The 17,962-nt window shown below is 42.6% G+C and overlaps 1 protein-coding gene across 1 annotated transcript in view; it reads left to right on the top strand.

Annotated features, from left to right (window-relative positions):
- Positions 1 to 17,962, top strand: part of CCSER1 (coiled-coil serine rich protein 1) — a 2,545,713-nt gene that overhangs the window by 2,429,623 nt on the left and 98,128 nt on the right. The window contains exon 9 of the mRNA XM_078676231.1: positions 9,148 to 9,225. Within this exon, the coding sequence (XP_078532357.1) occupies positions 9,148 to 9,225 (78 nt within the window). The remainder of the gene's footprint in view (positions 1 to 9,147; positions 9,226 to 17,962) is intronic.

The following is a 17,962-nucleotide window of genomic DNA, read 5'->3' as shown; positions in this document are numbered from 1 at the left end:
TTTTCCTTCCTGAAGGCCTAACCATTGTTTCTGCCATGGTAGCAGGTTTCACAGCTCATTAAGGAGAACACTATGATAGGGACTGCAACTGGCAGACTAATGCTAAGCCGTGTCAGGCATGTAAAGTCTAACTTTTTTTAAATTGCTTTTCTAGTATATCTACCACAAATCTAACTTCACAAATGAAATTGATTTGGATCAATATTAAAAACAGTGGTTAAATCATTTATGTAGCTTACCCCAAATCAGAGTTATGAATCATGATGATTTAATTGTATTTTAGTTTTCATCGTAGAATCAACTACAGCTGTTCTTGCATGTTCCAGCTTTAAATACTAGCCACACTACTTTTGTGATCTACAAGACCTATTCGGAGATAACTTATTCAATATTTAAAAGTGGTGGGTTTTTTCCTGTCAGAATGAGTTATTTTGACAGGTTAACATGCAGTTTTAAAAGCTGCAACAGTCAGGCTACACATGGAGAACTGAAACCATATTTTACTTGTCAACCTAGTGGATAGCGCAATATATGCTGCAGCCCACAGGTAACATTTAACTTTCCATGTTATTGGTGGATTGTCCTGCCCCATATACTATTGCCTAATGAAAAGTAAAATATGCCAATTAGGAGTTAGTCAATTATGCCATGTATTGTTTTTAGGGGTCAGAGAATATACATTGTGGACTGGACAGCGGTGCCCCCATGTCCAGAGTTCAAAAGCCAGCAGCTTCAGTTCACAATAAATGGGGGCGAATTAGCCAAATGTGGTCCTTTCTCACACGGTTCTATGTTTTCTGTATGTCCCAGCGCTGAGCCCGTGGAATTAGCTAGGGAACGAATGCGATCTCCACCAACATGATGTAGATCACAGCAAACATAGGCAAACTTTTTTGTAGTAAGTGTGGGAGTTACTGGGGGACTGGCTGCGAATCAGGGAATTCTTACTACTAATTGAGAGAGGTTGAGTAAACATTAAGGAGGCATTCAGCGAGGGGTAAAGAGGGTTTAGGGAGGGACATGCTGATACAAATACCCAGAAACCAAAACTGGGTTAGGGCTCAGAGCAGTAAGGCCAAGCCTCATATAATGACACAACAAAATCACTGCCAGTACTGCCACACTATTCTCAAAATCTTTTTAAGGAAATCTATTGATGTGAAACAATAGTTACCATGGATTTCTTTTTAAATCCGAAATCAATCTGTTTCTTTTATTTAATTTTTCATATCAAATTTTTTTTTTCATTTTCATGTATTTAACACATAATAGACATTTGCACCTCAATATTTCCTAGAAAACAAAATCAATAAATTGCATTCACTCTCTCTCTTTCTCACGTTCTGTAGCATTCATCCATCCATACCATCAACTACCCATCTCAAAAGCTCATATTTTTACAAAAGACTATATACATTTGGCGTATATTATTTACACCAACAAAGCCATGGACAATTCTTTGCAAGTTGCTATAGGTTGATGGAGTTCGAAACGCGTAGACCAGTTTTTTCTTTCAGCCATAGAAATGTGTTCATAATGTTATACCTATAGCAACTTGCAAAGAAACAGATTGATATCGGATTGGAAAAGAAATCCATGGTAACTATTGTTTCACATCAATAGATTTCCTTAAAAAGATTTCGAGAATAGTGTGGCAGTACTGGCAGTGATTTTGTTGATACAAATACCCAGCCACAAAGAGTTACACCATTGCTCTTCACAAGCACACTTCTAAAGTTACTACAATCTTAAAGGTCACAAAATAGATGTAAATGTACTTCAGCCCAGCCTTGAAGTACATCAATCAACACACATTGGCACCCAGGGGTACTACAACACAGTCACATAGAAAATATTGGCTGCAGGTACTTAATATAACACCCCAACAGAAACAATGTTGAAGGAATTTAATTATTGCAGCTATAATGATAAACACATATATTAATTCTTTTATCTTAAAAAGTATAAGAATTTTGTAATTACCTACTTTAATAGTTAATGTATATATTATATTTTAATTTATTAAAATGTAAAAAATAGATTAACTAAACATAACTTTTAATGAAATTAACTAAATATTATTAATAATAGAATTGAACATGCTAATGAGGTTTTTTCTATTTTTTTAATAAACATTTATTTTGGAAGATTTAATGTGGTCTAACATTTTATTGTATATGTTCTAAGGTACAACATTTATTTGAATTTACTTTGCATTTACATTTTATGTAAAAAAAATTGTACATTCATAAATTTAGACTTAGATTTCTCCACCTCTAAACTGTGGGGGTGGAGACTTGTAAGCCTACACATAGGTGTAAAACTACACTCTAAAATGGTGAACAGCAAAAAATAGTGTAGACCTACAACTAGATGCAGGAGTATTTTTACAGATGAGTAAATATACTGATGTAAATATACCTTGGTGAATAGGGCCCCTAGGGCCACATGTATCAAAATTCGAAATTGCGATTACATAACTGCGATTTTCTGAAAATAGCAATTAGGTAATCACAACTTCCAATGTGTGAAACTCCATGAGTTTCACATGCTGATTTATAGTAGGTCGCAAGTTGAACTACCTCATTAATATTAATGAGGTAGATTGCAATTTGCGACCACCTAGGAATTGTAGAAATCACAGGGATGGTGGCCTGCTGAGATCAGCAGACCTCCATGTCTGTGATTGCTTTTAAATAAAACAATGTTTTTAGGAAAGCAGCCTGTTTTCCTTAAAGGAAAATGGGATGCTTTACAAAAAAAATTGGAAAATATTCCCTGCACTACCCAGCTATGCTGCAAAGCCCTTTCGAATACATCAAGGACAACATTTTTTAAATCTGTGTATCCACTGTGAAACATACAGAATTATCATGCTACACAGCTGTACTTTCCATCCACATTGAACTTCCTATACTACCTTAATTCCAGGGCTGAGGAAGACGTGGAAATGTCACCCAATACAATACATGGCACAGGGAAACCATTCTCAGCTGCACAAAGGACTTCTTTCCAAACACTAACAGCTCATGAAGCAAATTTCATTGATGCTTCCTCTAGACGTGAATTAATTCTCACTCACTGACTCTTATGATCACTGCTCCATGTGAAGAACTCAACAGCAGAGTTTTGATAGAATACTGAATGATGTCCAACTCTCCATACCCACCTAACTTCGAGAATGAAAAACTACAAGATAGAGGCAACAGTATGGAAAACAAACCAATATCTTACATCATCATGAGTTGATCAGATCCCTTGTTGCAAGCATCAGGTTCTTCTCTTCACACTTAATAAATGCTGGGTTAACACTGCCTGACCTCACAGCAGCCTATAACGCACAAGAGAATTTCAAATAATTTTAAAGACTCGAAGATTGATGATAAGGGTAGCATTGGTCTTAAAAACATTTTATCTATCCTCTCCAATCAGAGAAAGGAAATTCAAATCAGCACACCTGAATGCTCTTCTTGTGTAATATCACAGAGAGTTTTGTGGGGCTCCTCCATTTCACTTTTAGTTTTTAAAGATATCCAAAGTCTTTGGCAAAAATATGTATGCACTATTAGGTGCATACATATTCATCCAAGTATATTCCAAATATATTTGGATGATATTACAATTCACATATACCCAGAGAACAATAAAGAGAAGTGAGTATTCTCAAGTGCTTTGAAAACATAGGCCAATATATAAAGGATTGAATTGAACCTAAAACTAGAACCCTGCTAGATTGGAAAGATGCCATGGGAGAAATCTCTTTTGTGATTGGCCAACTGAAGGGGTTAATGGTCTCAGTACCCAGTGGTGTGCCTGAAGAATTATATAAGTGCATATGTATTCAGTTAGCTTTGCACCTCCTTAACTTGTTCCGTGTAGCTGCCGAAGAGGGATCCCAAACTGATGGACTTGAAGTCTAATAAAATTGTTAAGTCAGGTAAGCCTGTAGACAAGTGTGACTCATATAGGCTGGTTGTGATACTAAATAATCAAACCAAGACTAACCAATCATATGGGGATGTGGGGGCACTCTAAACCAGGCCAACCATTTTTATATCAGCTGGCTCAGCATACTAAAGGATACAAAAAGTGGTGGATGGAATGCTGGCATCAATCTCAGGCACTGGTAATTACTTGGGCCCATCACAGTCCATGGTTATTTTGCAAACTATGCCACCTCAGTTTGGACCCAGACATATGCAAATCAGCCTTAAGTCTGTTCCAACAGGAACAGCCCAGTCTGACCTGCCAGGCAAGTAAGCCAGGCTCAACATGTCTTATTCTTTGTAGTCTTCACTGCTGTGGTATTGTCACTTGACTTTGTGAACACATTTGTTTTAGTTACATTGGACTTTATGTTCTCTGTTCTTGACGAGATGGGCTTGGGCCCTGCATCTCTCCTATATTGGATTGTTATTTTTTGATCCGAGAGCTAGGATGAAAGAGAATGGTGTCATATCACAGCCATTTGACCTGCGCTGGGGCACATGAAAAGGTTGACTACTCTAATACTTATTTTTAGCTCCTAATCTGGAACCTTTAACTTGGTGGATCAGGTGGGATGTTCAATTATGGAGGATTTGGTGAGACCAAGCCTGGGGTGAAAGAATCTTGCTACTTCAGATGATCTGAATGAAGGCCATCAGCTCCTGGATGTCATCTAATTGTCTCAAGCTAAACTCTGACAAAACAGAGGTGATGACATTCGGGAGGTTGGACCCCATTTGGTCCTCTCACTGGTGGCCATCGGAGCTAGGAGATCCACCTCAACCCGTTACCAAGGTTCGCAACCTTGGAGTCATATTTGATGACAAATTGACATTTCAGCATCACGTCAATTCAGTGGTCTCCTCATCTTTTTACGTCCTAAAAAGAATCAAAAAACTGCTCCCTTACCTTCCATCATCGGCCGGCAAAACATTGGTTAGCACATTGGTTTTCTCAAAAACCGATTACTGTAATGCTCTTCTATTGAACGCTCAGAAAAAAGTTATCAATCAACTCCAATTAATCCAGAACGCCTCGGCCAGAGTCCTTTTAAACATTCCCAAATCCAAAACCATTTCCTCTCACATCCGTCAACTACATTGGCTCCCGGTCAGGAGCCGAATAATGTTTAAGGCCCTGTGTATCACTTACACGGCACTCAATGACACGGGCCCACAGTTCCTTAGAGCAGCTTTCTGCCCGCTTGATCACCCAAGAACTCTCCGTTCCTCATCGGCACATATGCTGAAAGTCCCTCGAACAAAAAAGGTTAACTGGGGTGACAGGTGTTTCACTATCTCTTCATCCAAACTCTGGAACACACTGCCCCTCCACATTAAAACCGCCCCAACCTTCCTTAGTTTCAGGAAGAAACTAAAAACCTGCTCTTCCCAGTATAACTTATCACCTCAGCGATGGTTCGGTATTCTAGCGCCGAGACACCCCCGGGTATTTGCGCGCTCTAAAAATGGCTCAAACATTAACATAAACATCTTCTGTACTGCATGAATGCAGAAACCTGTTTCTATGCTTTCTTATATTTTGGCATTTATGGTAGTTACTTTGGGTTTTGGGTAGATTGGAACTAAGATTTTGTTCCAATGGAGCCAAAACACAGAGTCACAAGTAAGTTTTGTCTTTCTGGATTTCTAGAGTATTTTTAAACACCTAGGCATATTCATATTTAGAGACCAAGAGACCTGTTTTTGGAAAAATCTTGGTGGGACTCTCTCTCATTTGAAAGAGGAGGTGCATGCTGGTGGAAACTGGTGGAAATGCTCCTGCTCCTTGATGGTATTGTAAGGTGTTTTAAAATATGATCGCTCTCCCCAAATTTTGTATGTGTTTCATTATTTGCCATTTTGGATCTCTAAGGAATGCTTTCCTAGGGTAGATATCATAGCTTGGACTTTAGTATGGTCAGAAGTGCACCTAGAATAGCTCTTTTGACAGTGTAGTAGCATCTATTATGGGGGTATTGCCCTCCCAGATTTACAGTAATAAGAATATGCTTCCCAATTGAAATTAGTGAATGAATGGGCGTCTACCCCATGCAGGACCCACCTTTATTGGTGGTCCTTCATGCTTTGGGAGGTCATACCTATCTTATGTCCCTGTATTCTAAGGGCATGCATGAATCCTTACCTCACCCTACCAAGGCAAGACTGGTGAACCTGCCTGTAAAGATTGGGACAGCATGAGTCTATTAACTCCCAACAAGGGGATTGTGATGTACTGCCTGATGTGAGACGCTTTGGGATTTCTGAAAGTGCAACATATTTGATGTCCCAAGAGCTAGGGTATGTCTGAGGCCTTGGATGCATTGAAGTCTTTCATAGAGATTTGTGATACTTTTCTGTTGGTTGACTCGCAACTGCTTACACATCTTCAGCTATAACATGCTTTTCACAAATATATTGATTGACTTTTTGGTCTCCCTGGTAGCTTCAACTTGGAATTCTGAGTGGTATCTGACCCTCTCAGAGGGGAAGCCATCCTAAGACATTATTTGTAATGTAAGACATTAATCAATAATACTCTAGAAAATGTTGTCAAGTTGCGAGAGAAGTGAATTAGTGGCGTTGGTCCTCTGTAAGGTGGGGAATGATAGGAAGTTCTGGGATATACAAAAGAGGTTGCAATTAGATTTGTATTCTTTTTAATCTGGCTCAAAATCCTCTATTGCGTCTACTTCATCCCTTCTCAACTTAAACACTTTAGGAGGAAACAAGACATTTTGAGATTTAGGGGCCGCAGAAGAGAGGAGATGTTGTAAACATCCTGTTCCATTGTCTATTGATAGCTACCTTTTGGAACAAAACAGTGAAGTATTTGTCGTAGACTATAAGGTCTTCTTTAACTCTATCTTCTAAAACAGCATGTTGTCTTTGCGGTATAGGGTTGATGATTGCTAAAAGTGATATATCCCATTTATGGGTCGGCTGCATTATCCCAAACTTTGAGATTAGGGCCCAGATTAACCAACACCTTGCACCAGTGTGTGTCACAAAAGTGACTCAAACTGGTGTAGAATGCTGAATAGGGATTTACTTTCCAGGGAAAAACTTGTTTTGTCAACTTGTTTTACCCTGGAAAGTAGCCTTAAAGTAATGCAAAGTAACACAAAGCAGCACTAAGCACTACTTTGCACTAAGCGGCTTACCACAGGTGGTTCATGGGTGTTCCCATGCAACCACCTATGGTTTTTGAAGTAGAGCCCTATCCACTAGAAATGTTGGACAGAAATTTGCACCATACATTTATGTGAAGTTAGAGAAAAAGTTTCTTTTCTGCCAAGCCTTCCTACTTTACATGTTTGCTGTACTGTACAGCACGCATATATACTTGTAAATGTTTTAAACTAAGCCTAAGCATAGAATTGTGTACTGAAAGAAAAGGGTAATGCACAAGGGAATGTGCATGACACAAGGCAGCAATAAATGTGCTAGTGTAGGGGGACAGAGACACAGTGCCATATCTTAGCAGATATAGGGCTATTCTGCTCTCTCTCTTTGGCACAACACATACGCACACATACAGACTTGAAAATGTTTTAAACTATGGGGCATATTAACAAGGGAAGAGCGCCACTGGGACGTCACTTTTTCCAAAGCTCCTGTGGCGCAATGCCCTGCTCGATATTACAAAGCGGCGATAAGCCACTTTGCTTGGCTTAGCGCCGCTTTGTAAATAACGTACCCTTTTACAGAGATATCTGCGTGAAAGGGGTGTGCAATGGGTGGTGCAACACCTATTGCTTTTTGATGCTGCTCTAGATTTACAAGCATCAGTAAATGTGAGGCAGCACCAAAAACTAACGCCACTGGATAGCGGGCGTTAGATTGGCGCAACAATGAAAAATTGTTTTATTTCTCCTCGCTTTTGCTCTATATGTGCTGCTTTCTTCAGCTCATATTGAAAAAACAAATCACCTTTAAAGATTGTTTCTGTACAGGAAGTGGCACTGCACAGAAACAATTATCCCTGCAACACAGACACCCTTGCACCATGTTTCAAGTGTGCCTTCATTGCAGGGAATCATCCTTGCAATTCAAGCACCCTTATACTATGGCACAAGTCTGTCTGCGTTGATGCAGCTTCTTTGAGGGCCAGCACAAGGGAAAACACAGGGGTGTGCCTTATTTTTGTAAATATGGCGAATCCCTGTGTTTTTTAACCCCTTGCATGCTGGTGACGAACCCCAGCCGTCACGCTCCGCGGTGCTCGTGTGCGGATGACGGCTGGGGTTCATCACAGCCCCGCCCTATTCTTTTGTTTACCGCACAGCGGCGGAAACGGGCCAGTAGCGAAGGGGTTAAATGGTGTAACTCAGCTATATTGCTTGCAGCGTCGCGCTGCGCAATTTCTTTGTAAATATACCCCTATGTCTAAGCATAGAATTTTGTTCTAGAAGATTATGGAACAAGAGTATGTGTGTGCCACAAGGCGCCCTTAAGTATGCAAGAATAGGGGAGAGAGATACAACGCCATATCGTAAGCTCTCGCCCTTTCACACAACGTAGCGCCGTTACTTTTGGTTGCTGCATGGCAAAGCAAGCATATGTAAGTAAATCTGGCCTCTAGCATAAAAATATGGACTGGAATGTACTAGCTGAAAAGGCCATTTACTCGAATCATAGCTGCTCCTTGCATGCTTGATGTTATGGGAAGTATGAATGGGTCCCAACCAATATTCGATGATAGGAAATAGATGTGATTGCTAGGCATACTGCTTTGCTAATGTGGGATGCTGATGTCTGTAATGCAGGATGTCTTGACCCTGTATTTTATAATAGTAGTTGCCACCAGCCACCATAGATCAAAATGCTACTATGCCTATATTGTGACCAGAGCGCATTTGGTCAATTTCTTTCATGCTTGCAGTGTGGCCCACCTTCCATATCTGCACTTTATAATGATAAACAATGTGGGTGAGTGGCTTTTTGGGCTACTTTAAAATGGATTCCAGCTGCCTAAAGGCTGGAAAAATGTGTCATCACGCAGAAAACGACACCAGGACATCGCCTTTTTATGTGACCGCACACCGCGTATGTACTAAATGACAATGTACTAATGCACTGTTGAAACACTTGAAGAACTATTATTTTCCATCCATACTGTGTAATTGAATAACTTGTCTGTACTCTTCTTGTTTTTCAGGAGAAAGCTCAGCATGCGCAAAAGCCCTTCGTCTACCGACTGGATAAATCCACACAGACTGAATTTGTCGGTCATGATGTAAGTTCTTGTAAAAAAAAAAAAAAAGCTCGCTTTTTTAATCTTCGGTTTTGTTACACAGACTTTGCCGGTATATTTACATCTGTTTCTGCTGTGCCAGTGCCTTGATTTAATAGGATTTAGTGGAACACCATTCATCTTTTACCCTTAAACGATTCTCAAATGCCTCCAGCAACAGAAAAGATAATTACAGCTACCTGCCAGCATACCAATGTGCTATTAATTGCCTGTTTTACCGCCCGCTCCCGTACATACTCTCGGATTACAGGAGGGACGTGCACATGTGGGATACATATTAGTGTAATGCAAAATTGTTCAAAATAGAACAGCATTTACTCGCGCAATAGCAGTTTAATGAAGTTATTATGTTTGTAATCACCCACAACCAGGCAAATCATTTTGACTTCCTGACACATAATACCAATGATCGCAATTTGCAAAAATCCTTACATTAATATTACAACTGCTGCGCAGCCACTGGGAATCCAGAGATTCATTTGGTTAATTGAAAATTGAAATTTCTTTTCCCGTTGTGAAAGGCCTCGTTGTTTTAAACAAGTAAAGTCGTTTAACAGTCAACAAAAGGAAATTAGTCACAGAGACACGATCAGAAAGATAGGGTCTTTGATGGCGGGTGCGCTGCGAGTTTAATGGGTAGAATATACCAGTGCTATTGACAAGCTGTAGCTTAAGGCTTAATTGATCAACGGAAATGCACTTAAAATATCAAATGGGATAGGGTTAAAAGTAAGAAAAAAGTACGAGAAATGGAGCAAAGAATCAAGTTTGATTTTCTCAATTATCATGAAATTCTACCGCCACTCACTTGTGTTGAGTCAAAAGATAAGGCGAGATGGTCAAATGTATGAGAGTATTACCAGTGACCATTGGGAAGTGAATGATGAAAACTCCTACAATGGTCTTTTCCCTAACTACACAATTCCTTCACTTCCTGTGTTCATTATCATTATATTCATTGGCGGCATAAAAATATGGTGGGACGCTACGGTGTTAAACTCACCATATACTGCTCTCCGAGTGCGCACCTCTCTCCCTGAGACTTCCTTCCTGCTCAGTGGACACCAATACAACCAATCCTGAAGCTGCTCTCATGCTGTGAGCAGCTTCAGGATTTGTGGGAGCAGGCTAACCCCGCGCTCATTTTAAGGGAAGATGGGAGCCTATGTTCACAATCCCCCAGCTGTTTCATAGCCATGGGGATTATTAGGTTTACAGTGCGCATGTCGGTCAGGCTGTAGCAATAGAGCCAGCCAACCCGACATGCGCACTGTAGGGGCAGCTGTAATCCTGCAATTGCATGAAACAGCCCCACCCCCTGCCCTCGCACTGAGGGTTTAAGTAAAATGGCAATGACATGCCATTTTACTTATTCATGTGTGCCTGCTGCGAGCAGCGATGCTCCTCCACTCAAACAGAAGATCCTCCCCTGATTATATTACAATTTCCTGTGAGCTCGCAAACCCCTTAGGCAGTAGTACCAATAAGAAAAAAAACCTGAGCAGTTGAATGCATTACAGTAAACCAAAAAACAAAAAGTAAGAAGAAAGCTCTGTGAGAAATTCGATCTGTCTCAGGTTTTCACTTTTTGAACCTCAAATATTTGACCTCTGTGAAGTCTGAGGCCTTCTAAACAGCCTTCAGCACCAATGTCTTTGTATTTATTGGATTCCCTCTGCAATTTTGCAGCTGGCTGGACATGGCATTACGGTGTTGCTGAGAGTCGTTAAATATTAATAAGCAGTTTATTGTATATCATCTGTTCGTGTGCTTGCTTCCTTTTAGTTATGGACTAGAGGCCTGGATAGTAAAGTGAAAGTTTTGATTTATACGGTTAATGAGTTGCTTACTAGTGTACCCTATTCATATTTATGAGTTTTATATCGACTGTATTTTTAACAACAGTTTTAGAAAGCCAATAAGGGACCAATTTTTTAATAGATGAGTTAATGTTAACCATAATCGTTTTTAATTGTATTTGTTAGATCTGGGGTCTCTAGTTGGCAGAGGTAGGTACCAATGTCCAAATAGGGACCCTTGCTTCTAGTCAGGGTAAGGGGGATACACTCTTTAGATAACCCCTGCTCACCCCCTTGGTAGCTTGGCACGAGCAGACAGGCTTATCAATGGCAATGTTTAAAGAATTTGTACCAACACTCACAGTAGCACAGTGAAAACACCACAAATGGACTCCACACCAGTTTAGAAAAATAAAGTATCTTTATCTAAACTACACAAGACCAAAACAACAAACATACACAGTTCAAGAATATGATTTTAAAATCGTTCTAGGGTTTACGTCAAAATAATCCACAGTTGCGTCACGTTTAGCAAAAAGTACCTTTAGATGCGACAAAAGTTTCAAAGTGAAAGCTGCAGCGTTGAAAAACAAGTGATGCATCACTCCTGAGACCCTAGGGAGGCGATGCGACAGCCCCGCTGGACCCAGTGGGCGTGTTGCGACAAATCCCGTCTATATGGGAAGGAAGGCAATACCTTGTATGGATTCTGGTGCGCAGGTTCCGGAGGAAGAGTCTCGCAAAGGCACGATGCGACGATCTTCGGAACGATGACAATCTCAGGTGCGGCGGCGATGCGCAGCGTCGATCTTCTCCTCTCGCGGACCCTCGATGCGCTTGCTCTGCGATAATACTCGCAGCAACGTGATGCGGTCCGCAAGCAAGCGGTGCGGCGATCTCACCCAGCGACGACAGGCTCTGCGACGATACTCGCAGCAATGGTAATCTTTCCGCACTGGAGCAATGCGATCCGCAAGCGAAGGATGCGTCGGTCCTTGCAGCGGCAACAGGCGCTGCAACGATCTCGATCTTCACGACAGCGGGAATTTCCTCGCACTGTCGGGGATGCACTCCACAAGCGAGCGATGCGTGAACATTTGCAGATTGTCTTAGTCTATCCTTGTCCAGCTTCCCAAACAACAGGTACAACTTCCAGAGGCACCACAATTGGACCAAGCACTCTAGGAAGGACAGAACTCTCTCAGTAGAGTTCAGGGGGTAAGCTGGGGTGAAGTCCTTATGTTCCTGGGACTTCTTAACAGGGAGTCAGCTCTACTCAGGCCCTTGGAGATCTCTTCAAGCAAGGGGACACAGCACAAAGCAAAGTCCTTCCCCTCTCCTTGGCAGCAAAACAACTGCAGGTCAGCCCACAAGAACGCAGCAGGACAGTCCTTCCTCTTCAGTCTACCAGCTTTCTCCTTGGCAGAGGTTCCTTCTCGATTCTAGGATGATCTAAAGTTCAGTGGTCTGGGGTCCTGTACTTATAGCCCCAAAAAAATTTGTTCCCTTTGTGCTGGAGGGCTCTTAGCCCGGTCCAAACCAGTTCTGGAGCACTCTGTTTACATGACTCCTCCTTTCCTTTCACAGTGCAGAGCAGAAACATCAGACGCCCCACAGGAGGTGGAGCCAGCATTTTGGAGGGAAAGCACAGCCCTGGAGCACTTTGTTGACATGATTCCTTCTCTCCGTTCACAGTGCAGGGCAGAGACATCAAACGCACCACACGGGAAGGAGCCAGCACTGTGGGGGGCAGGCACAGTCCTATTCAGGTCCCAGGTGCAACTCCACCCTCCCATATAGATGCAGATCTCTCTATCCACCACTGGGTGGACTCATTCTGTCTCCTGGAATCCCCAGCCCTGTCACTCACAAACCAGACCGTCAATTCACAAACAGCCAAAGGCACACAGAAAGGTCAGACAAGAAAGTAGCCACTTTCTAAAAGTGTCACTTTAAAACACATGATTTAAAAACCATCCTTACTAAAAGATGTGTTATTAAATTCTGAGTTCAGGGATACCAGACTTTAATTTTCTACCTTGCTCCTATGGGAAGATATGCAGGTAAACATTATACACAACATTCCCCATTATAGCCTATGGGCAAGATAGCCCTCTCAATAGTGAAAAACGAAAATGGCTGTAATTCACTACCAGAGCATGTCACACACACTAGTACATGCTCCACCTTTCATATACACCGCACCTTGCCCAGGGGGGTACCTAGGGCCTTCTGTAGGGCTGTCCAATGTGTACAGAAAGGGAAGGGTTAGGCCTGGCCAGTGTGGACACTGGTCAGGGCAGCATGGCAGTTAGCAACTGCACACAGGCACTGCGGTGGCAGGTCTGAGACACCATTTTAGGGCTACTCATGTGGGTGGCACAGGTCCACTAGTAGCATTTGGCTCACCAGCCCTGGCACACTCAGTGCACTTTACTAAGGACTTCCTGGTAACACAAATATGCCAATCGTGGATAACCAATCACAATAACAATTTACCTAGAGAGCATATGCACTTTAGCACTGATCAGCAGTGGTAAAGTGCCCAGAGCCCTATTGCCAACAACCACGGGTCAGGAAAAATAAAGGAGGAAGTAGCAAAAGTTTGAGCATAACCCTGCAAAAAGGGCCATTTCCAACAGTATCCACAACTGGATGTATTCCACTTGCCTGTATTGGTTTCAATTATTCACTCATTAGAAATAAATGCGCGTGCTGGGTCACTTCTGTTCTGCTGCCTTTGAGCTAGGATTTAGAGCCTCAGTGAAAATGTAATTTACCCACATGATTAAATGTGTACAGCAACTCAGGGTGAAAGCAGCAATGAAAGCCGACGGAGTCTATCTGAGCTAAATCTAGTTATACTTTAATCAAAACCTAGAATTTGTAAAATAGTTAATACAGGAGATCTGGTCATGGCTGCGGATTATCTTTTAAAGGTGCACATGATTTGGGCCAAAGCTACCAAATCGAAATGCAGAATTCAAATATTTATTACCTTTTCTGACATATGAGAGATGCTATGTTTTGTAATATTTTTCCAGTCAAAATGAATGAATGGTAAATTGAACTTCGGAGTAATGGAGAATATCATTAATTAGTGTTGATGACACCTCATTAACCATTTGGGCCCTGCTGAGCTTCAAAGGTGTTCTTCATAAGGGTGTGATATCAGGTGGAGGAACTTCTTATGAATTGATCCACGATGGCCGACGGGAGCTCCTGACTGAGGGATCGCCTTTTGGTGAAAATTCTTGGAAAACGCCCTCCCTTGATCCTCCTCCACCCCGGGGATTTGTAGGCTATTATTTCTGCTATCCTCCAGGTCGATGTGATCGCCGGAATTGAGGCAGCATTCCACATCAACAAGAAACAACTCAACTTACGGAATCCTAATTAAATGGCCAATGGTCCGGCTGAGCTGCTCATTGCAGTTGAGAGGAGATGGGCTAGGGTTTTACCTACCTTCCGGACTCGGCCACTTGTACTCCGCATTCCACCTCGACTGCTTCTCACTGGAAATGAATGACTTGGATTTCCCTTGAGAAGGCAGCCCTGCTCATTTGCCCATGCAGCCATTACAATCCCCGAGATGATTTCCCCCGGAGTGGAGAGAGAGCTCTGTTTTTTCAGTCTTCAGTCTTTTTCACCCCCTTGGCGGCCCCTCTTGATGTCCAGGTGTTGGCTCAGCCTTTTCCTATATTGGTGAGTCATTTGGGGGTCCTAGGGGCCTCCCCTCCCTTTATTATGGCTGAGGTTCTTCTTTGGGTCTGGCGATTACTGACGGAGCCCTCCATGTTGGAGGAGGGTGTTTTATTTTTCTACTATGGGTGTGGTTCTGAAAATCTGGACCCTGTTGTTTTCCCGGTATCGAGGTCCAATACCCGTGTCACAAAACCTCAACGTACCATGACGATTTTGGTGTCTATGTACCGATAATGATTAGGACATCATTCCTATGTATTTGCGTCACAATCGAGGGTTGCCAACACCCCAAAATCGTAGTCTCCGTCCCAATCCCTTAGACTCCATTTTGTGAACGGCATCCATCTTACATCTTGCCCTCATGTTAAGTCAATTAAAGGTCGAGCTTGATCAAAAGGGACACGTCCACCTTCCCTGACTTCCCCCTGACCTGTCCCAACTGACTCCATTGCCTTAAGCCAAACCTGTTTGGGCAGCTCCTCGCCCAGTGGCCGAATACGATAGCATCAATACATAACATTCCACAAACCATTCACTACATACAGACCATGCTTTCTGCAAACATGCACCTGTCCACATTCCTTGTTTATGGCCAGTTTTATGACTGGGTTGTACCTTTCTTTATTGGTGTTTCATCGATATCTGATGGGAGTTCCAGATCTAACTGGGTAATCTATCAGCGAACTGGACATCTAAAATATGGGCTTGCTTACATGACTTCGCTCTTTGTATTATTGTAGAAATATGTGTATAGCCATATCATAAACTCAAGAATTCTTGCTTGGAGCCATATATCTTGTATATAAGGAGAAGGCTAGTTCTGTAAAAATGAACAGTCTCCCGAGAACCTACTCTCTCCGTGTGGTGTACTTCTGGGACACGTGTTACTTGGTAGCTACCAATAAAACTTGATCTTTGACTCTGACTAGAAGACTCAGTGTTTCTGTGGTCCGGAACAAGGGAGAACTCAGAGGTCTTCGGGTGTTACCCCCTGGCACCACCGGGTTCCTAAAAACCCGGCACCTCAGTTGGCGCCCAACGTGGGGCGATATCAAGCGGTGATGGTCCAAGCCAGATGTTCGTGAGGAGCTTCGTGTGAAAATTCCGGAGGACGGCCAGCCACTTCAGCGACCCCTGTATGTCGACGTGGTTCCGAAGGTCTTTGCTGCGAGGTTCCCCGCGTCCCGACGGCTACGAAGGACTGCTGCCCTGACTATCGCCTTGTTTTGGACCCAGTGATCCTTGGTAGAGCGAAACGATAGACGAGTCTTCTAGCGACGTCACAGATCTTCAAATACTTCAGTTAAGTATAAGTGGAGCGTCTCCCAGTCCTTAGTTTGTCCTTAGTTTTTGGTATCCTTGAGATACGCTTTGATTTGGTACTTGCAAGCCCCAAAGCCGAAGGACTCGTGTATTCACGAGAAATATCGTAACAGATAATCCTTTGAAGTTTGAAGCTAGACTAGTGAGCGAAGATGCCTGGTTTTAGCAGACTTGGAAACTTGTTTTGTCTTGGTTGTAGTAAGGACTCCCGATTAGAGGATTCTTGTCCGGTTCCTCCAATTGGAACTCCAACGTATGAGCTCTATGTAAAGCACGGCGTAGGTCCTATAACATATAACGAAGTATGGATAAAATACACCCGCAAGGATGGTGTTTTAAAGTGGCCCCAATACGGTAGTTTCGACCCAGAAATATTAGATAACTTAGAGGTCAAACTGTTCAAGGAAAAAGCCCGCCCGGCGATGTTTGACTCTTTCCGCTTATGGCGCAAAGAAGCCAAACAGAAAGGAATAAAATTAGCAAAAAAGAATAAAAGAGGTATGTCGATGGTGCAAGCTGCCGTCGCATACAGAGATAACGAGGAAGAGCAGGAAAGCGAACAGATGCTTATGAGCAAGAAACTAGCGATAGATAAATGTTACCCGATGCTGCCAAATAAGGGACAAGGTCAAAAGGAAGGATCCGAGAAAGATCCATTAATGTCCCACCTATTAAATTCGCCACCACCCTATGCACATAACGCCACAGCACCTCCGCAACCTTTAGTTGCACCTCTGGTAGCTGTTATACAGGCTCCTTTACCGCACTCACCGGCTACTCTTCAGCTGGCTCCTGTTTCTCTGGCGCAGCCTCCTCAAGGCTCACCGATCACATCTACTTCTCCTACTGTTCCTTCTAAAATTTCGCCTAGCGCACCTTCTAGTCTCTCTGATACTCGTTCTACGAACATTTCTGTTTCTACTTTTCGTGACTCTGTTCTACCACCAGTTATTCCTCCACTTTCACCTTCCGTCTGGCATAAAATGGCCAGCATTGTTACTAACCTTCCTTCACCACTTTTTCGGTCGCCCAAAACGACCCCTAACACGGAACGAAGACAATTACGAAGCCAAATGCCTGATTATCAGGAAAGGGAATCATTGAATAAGTTAGCACGGAATTGGGCCACGGATACAGCGAGATATGTAGAGTCTGTCATGAACGTTTTCCGTCAATGGGATGAACCAACACAAAGATACGTCTTTGAGCAGATGTGTGTTTTCCTGTGTGAGGATTTGGAAGATAATGGTCAGAAGAGCAACCAGCAAGAGTTGTGTAGATTACGATTTAAATTCGGGGAGGGTATGATAGTTGGTCTCGACGTTGAAAGAGCAGTAGAGATATTATTATCACATCGAAGTACGGGTGGTAATTCTGTGTCATCATCTGAATGTGGTACATCTAGTAGGAAAAGAGCGAGACAGTACCCCATGAGAGAGGTTCCTCCGGTCTGGAGGGAAGGTGACGCAACTGCAGTTCCACCGGTTCTGCCTCATTTCCAGCGTGTATGGGTACATGTCCCCTGGAAAAGATCCGAAGTTCTAGCACTCAAGCAGGCACTACCCGATCCCCGTAAAAACCCGACTGGGTATTATAAGGAGTTGTCCCAAACTGCAAGCTCATGTATAATGAATTTAGCGGATATAGACATGTTGTTTGGGAACGTTGTTCCACATCCTTTATGGAGTAAAATACGTCATACGGATCATGACCAAGAATTAGGTGACTCGTGGGCGAACATTGCGACTACAGATGCTAGACAAGTCGGTGGTTTCAAGCCTGAGCCGTTAATAGCTGAACTTCCTGGTAGAATTATTGCATACATGAAGACAATTATGCCTGAAGTATGCGTAAACTGGGACAAGCTATCCGCGTGCAAGCAGAAGAAAGAC

This window comes from Lissotriton helveticus, chromosome 2_1 (assembly GCF_964261635.1).
Source record: "Lissotriton helveticus chromosome 2_1, aLisHel1.1, whole genome shotgun sequence".
NCBI classification, from domain to species: Eukaryota; Metazoa; Chordata; class Amphibia; order Caudata; family Salamandridae; genus Lissotriton; species Lissotriton helveticus.
Note: the sequence above shows the minus strand (reverse complement) of the source record. Positions and strands in the feature narration are given on the sequence as shown.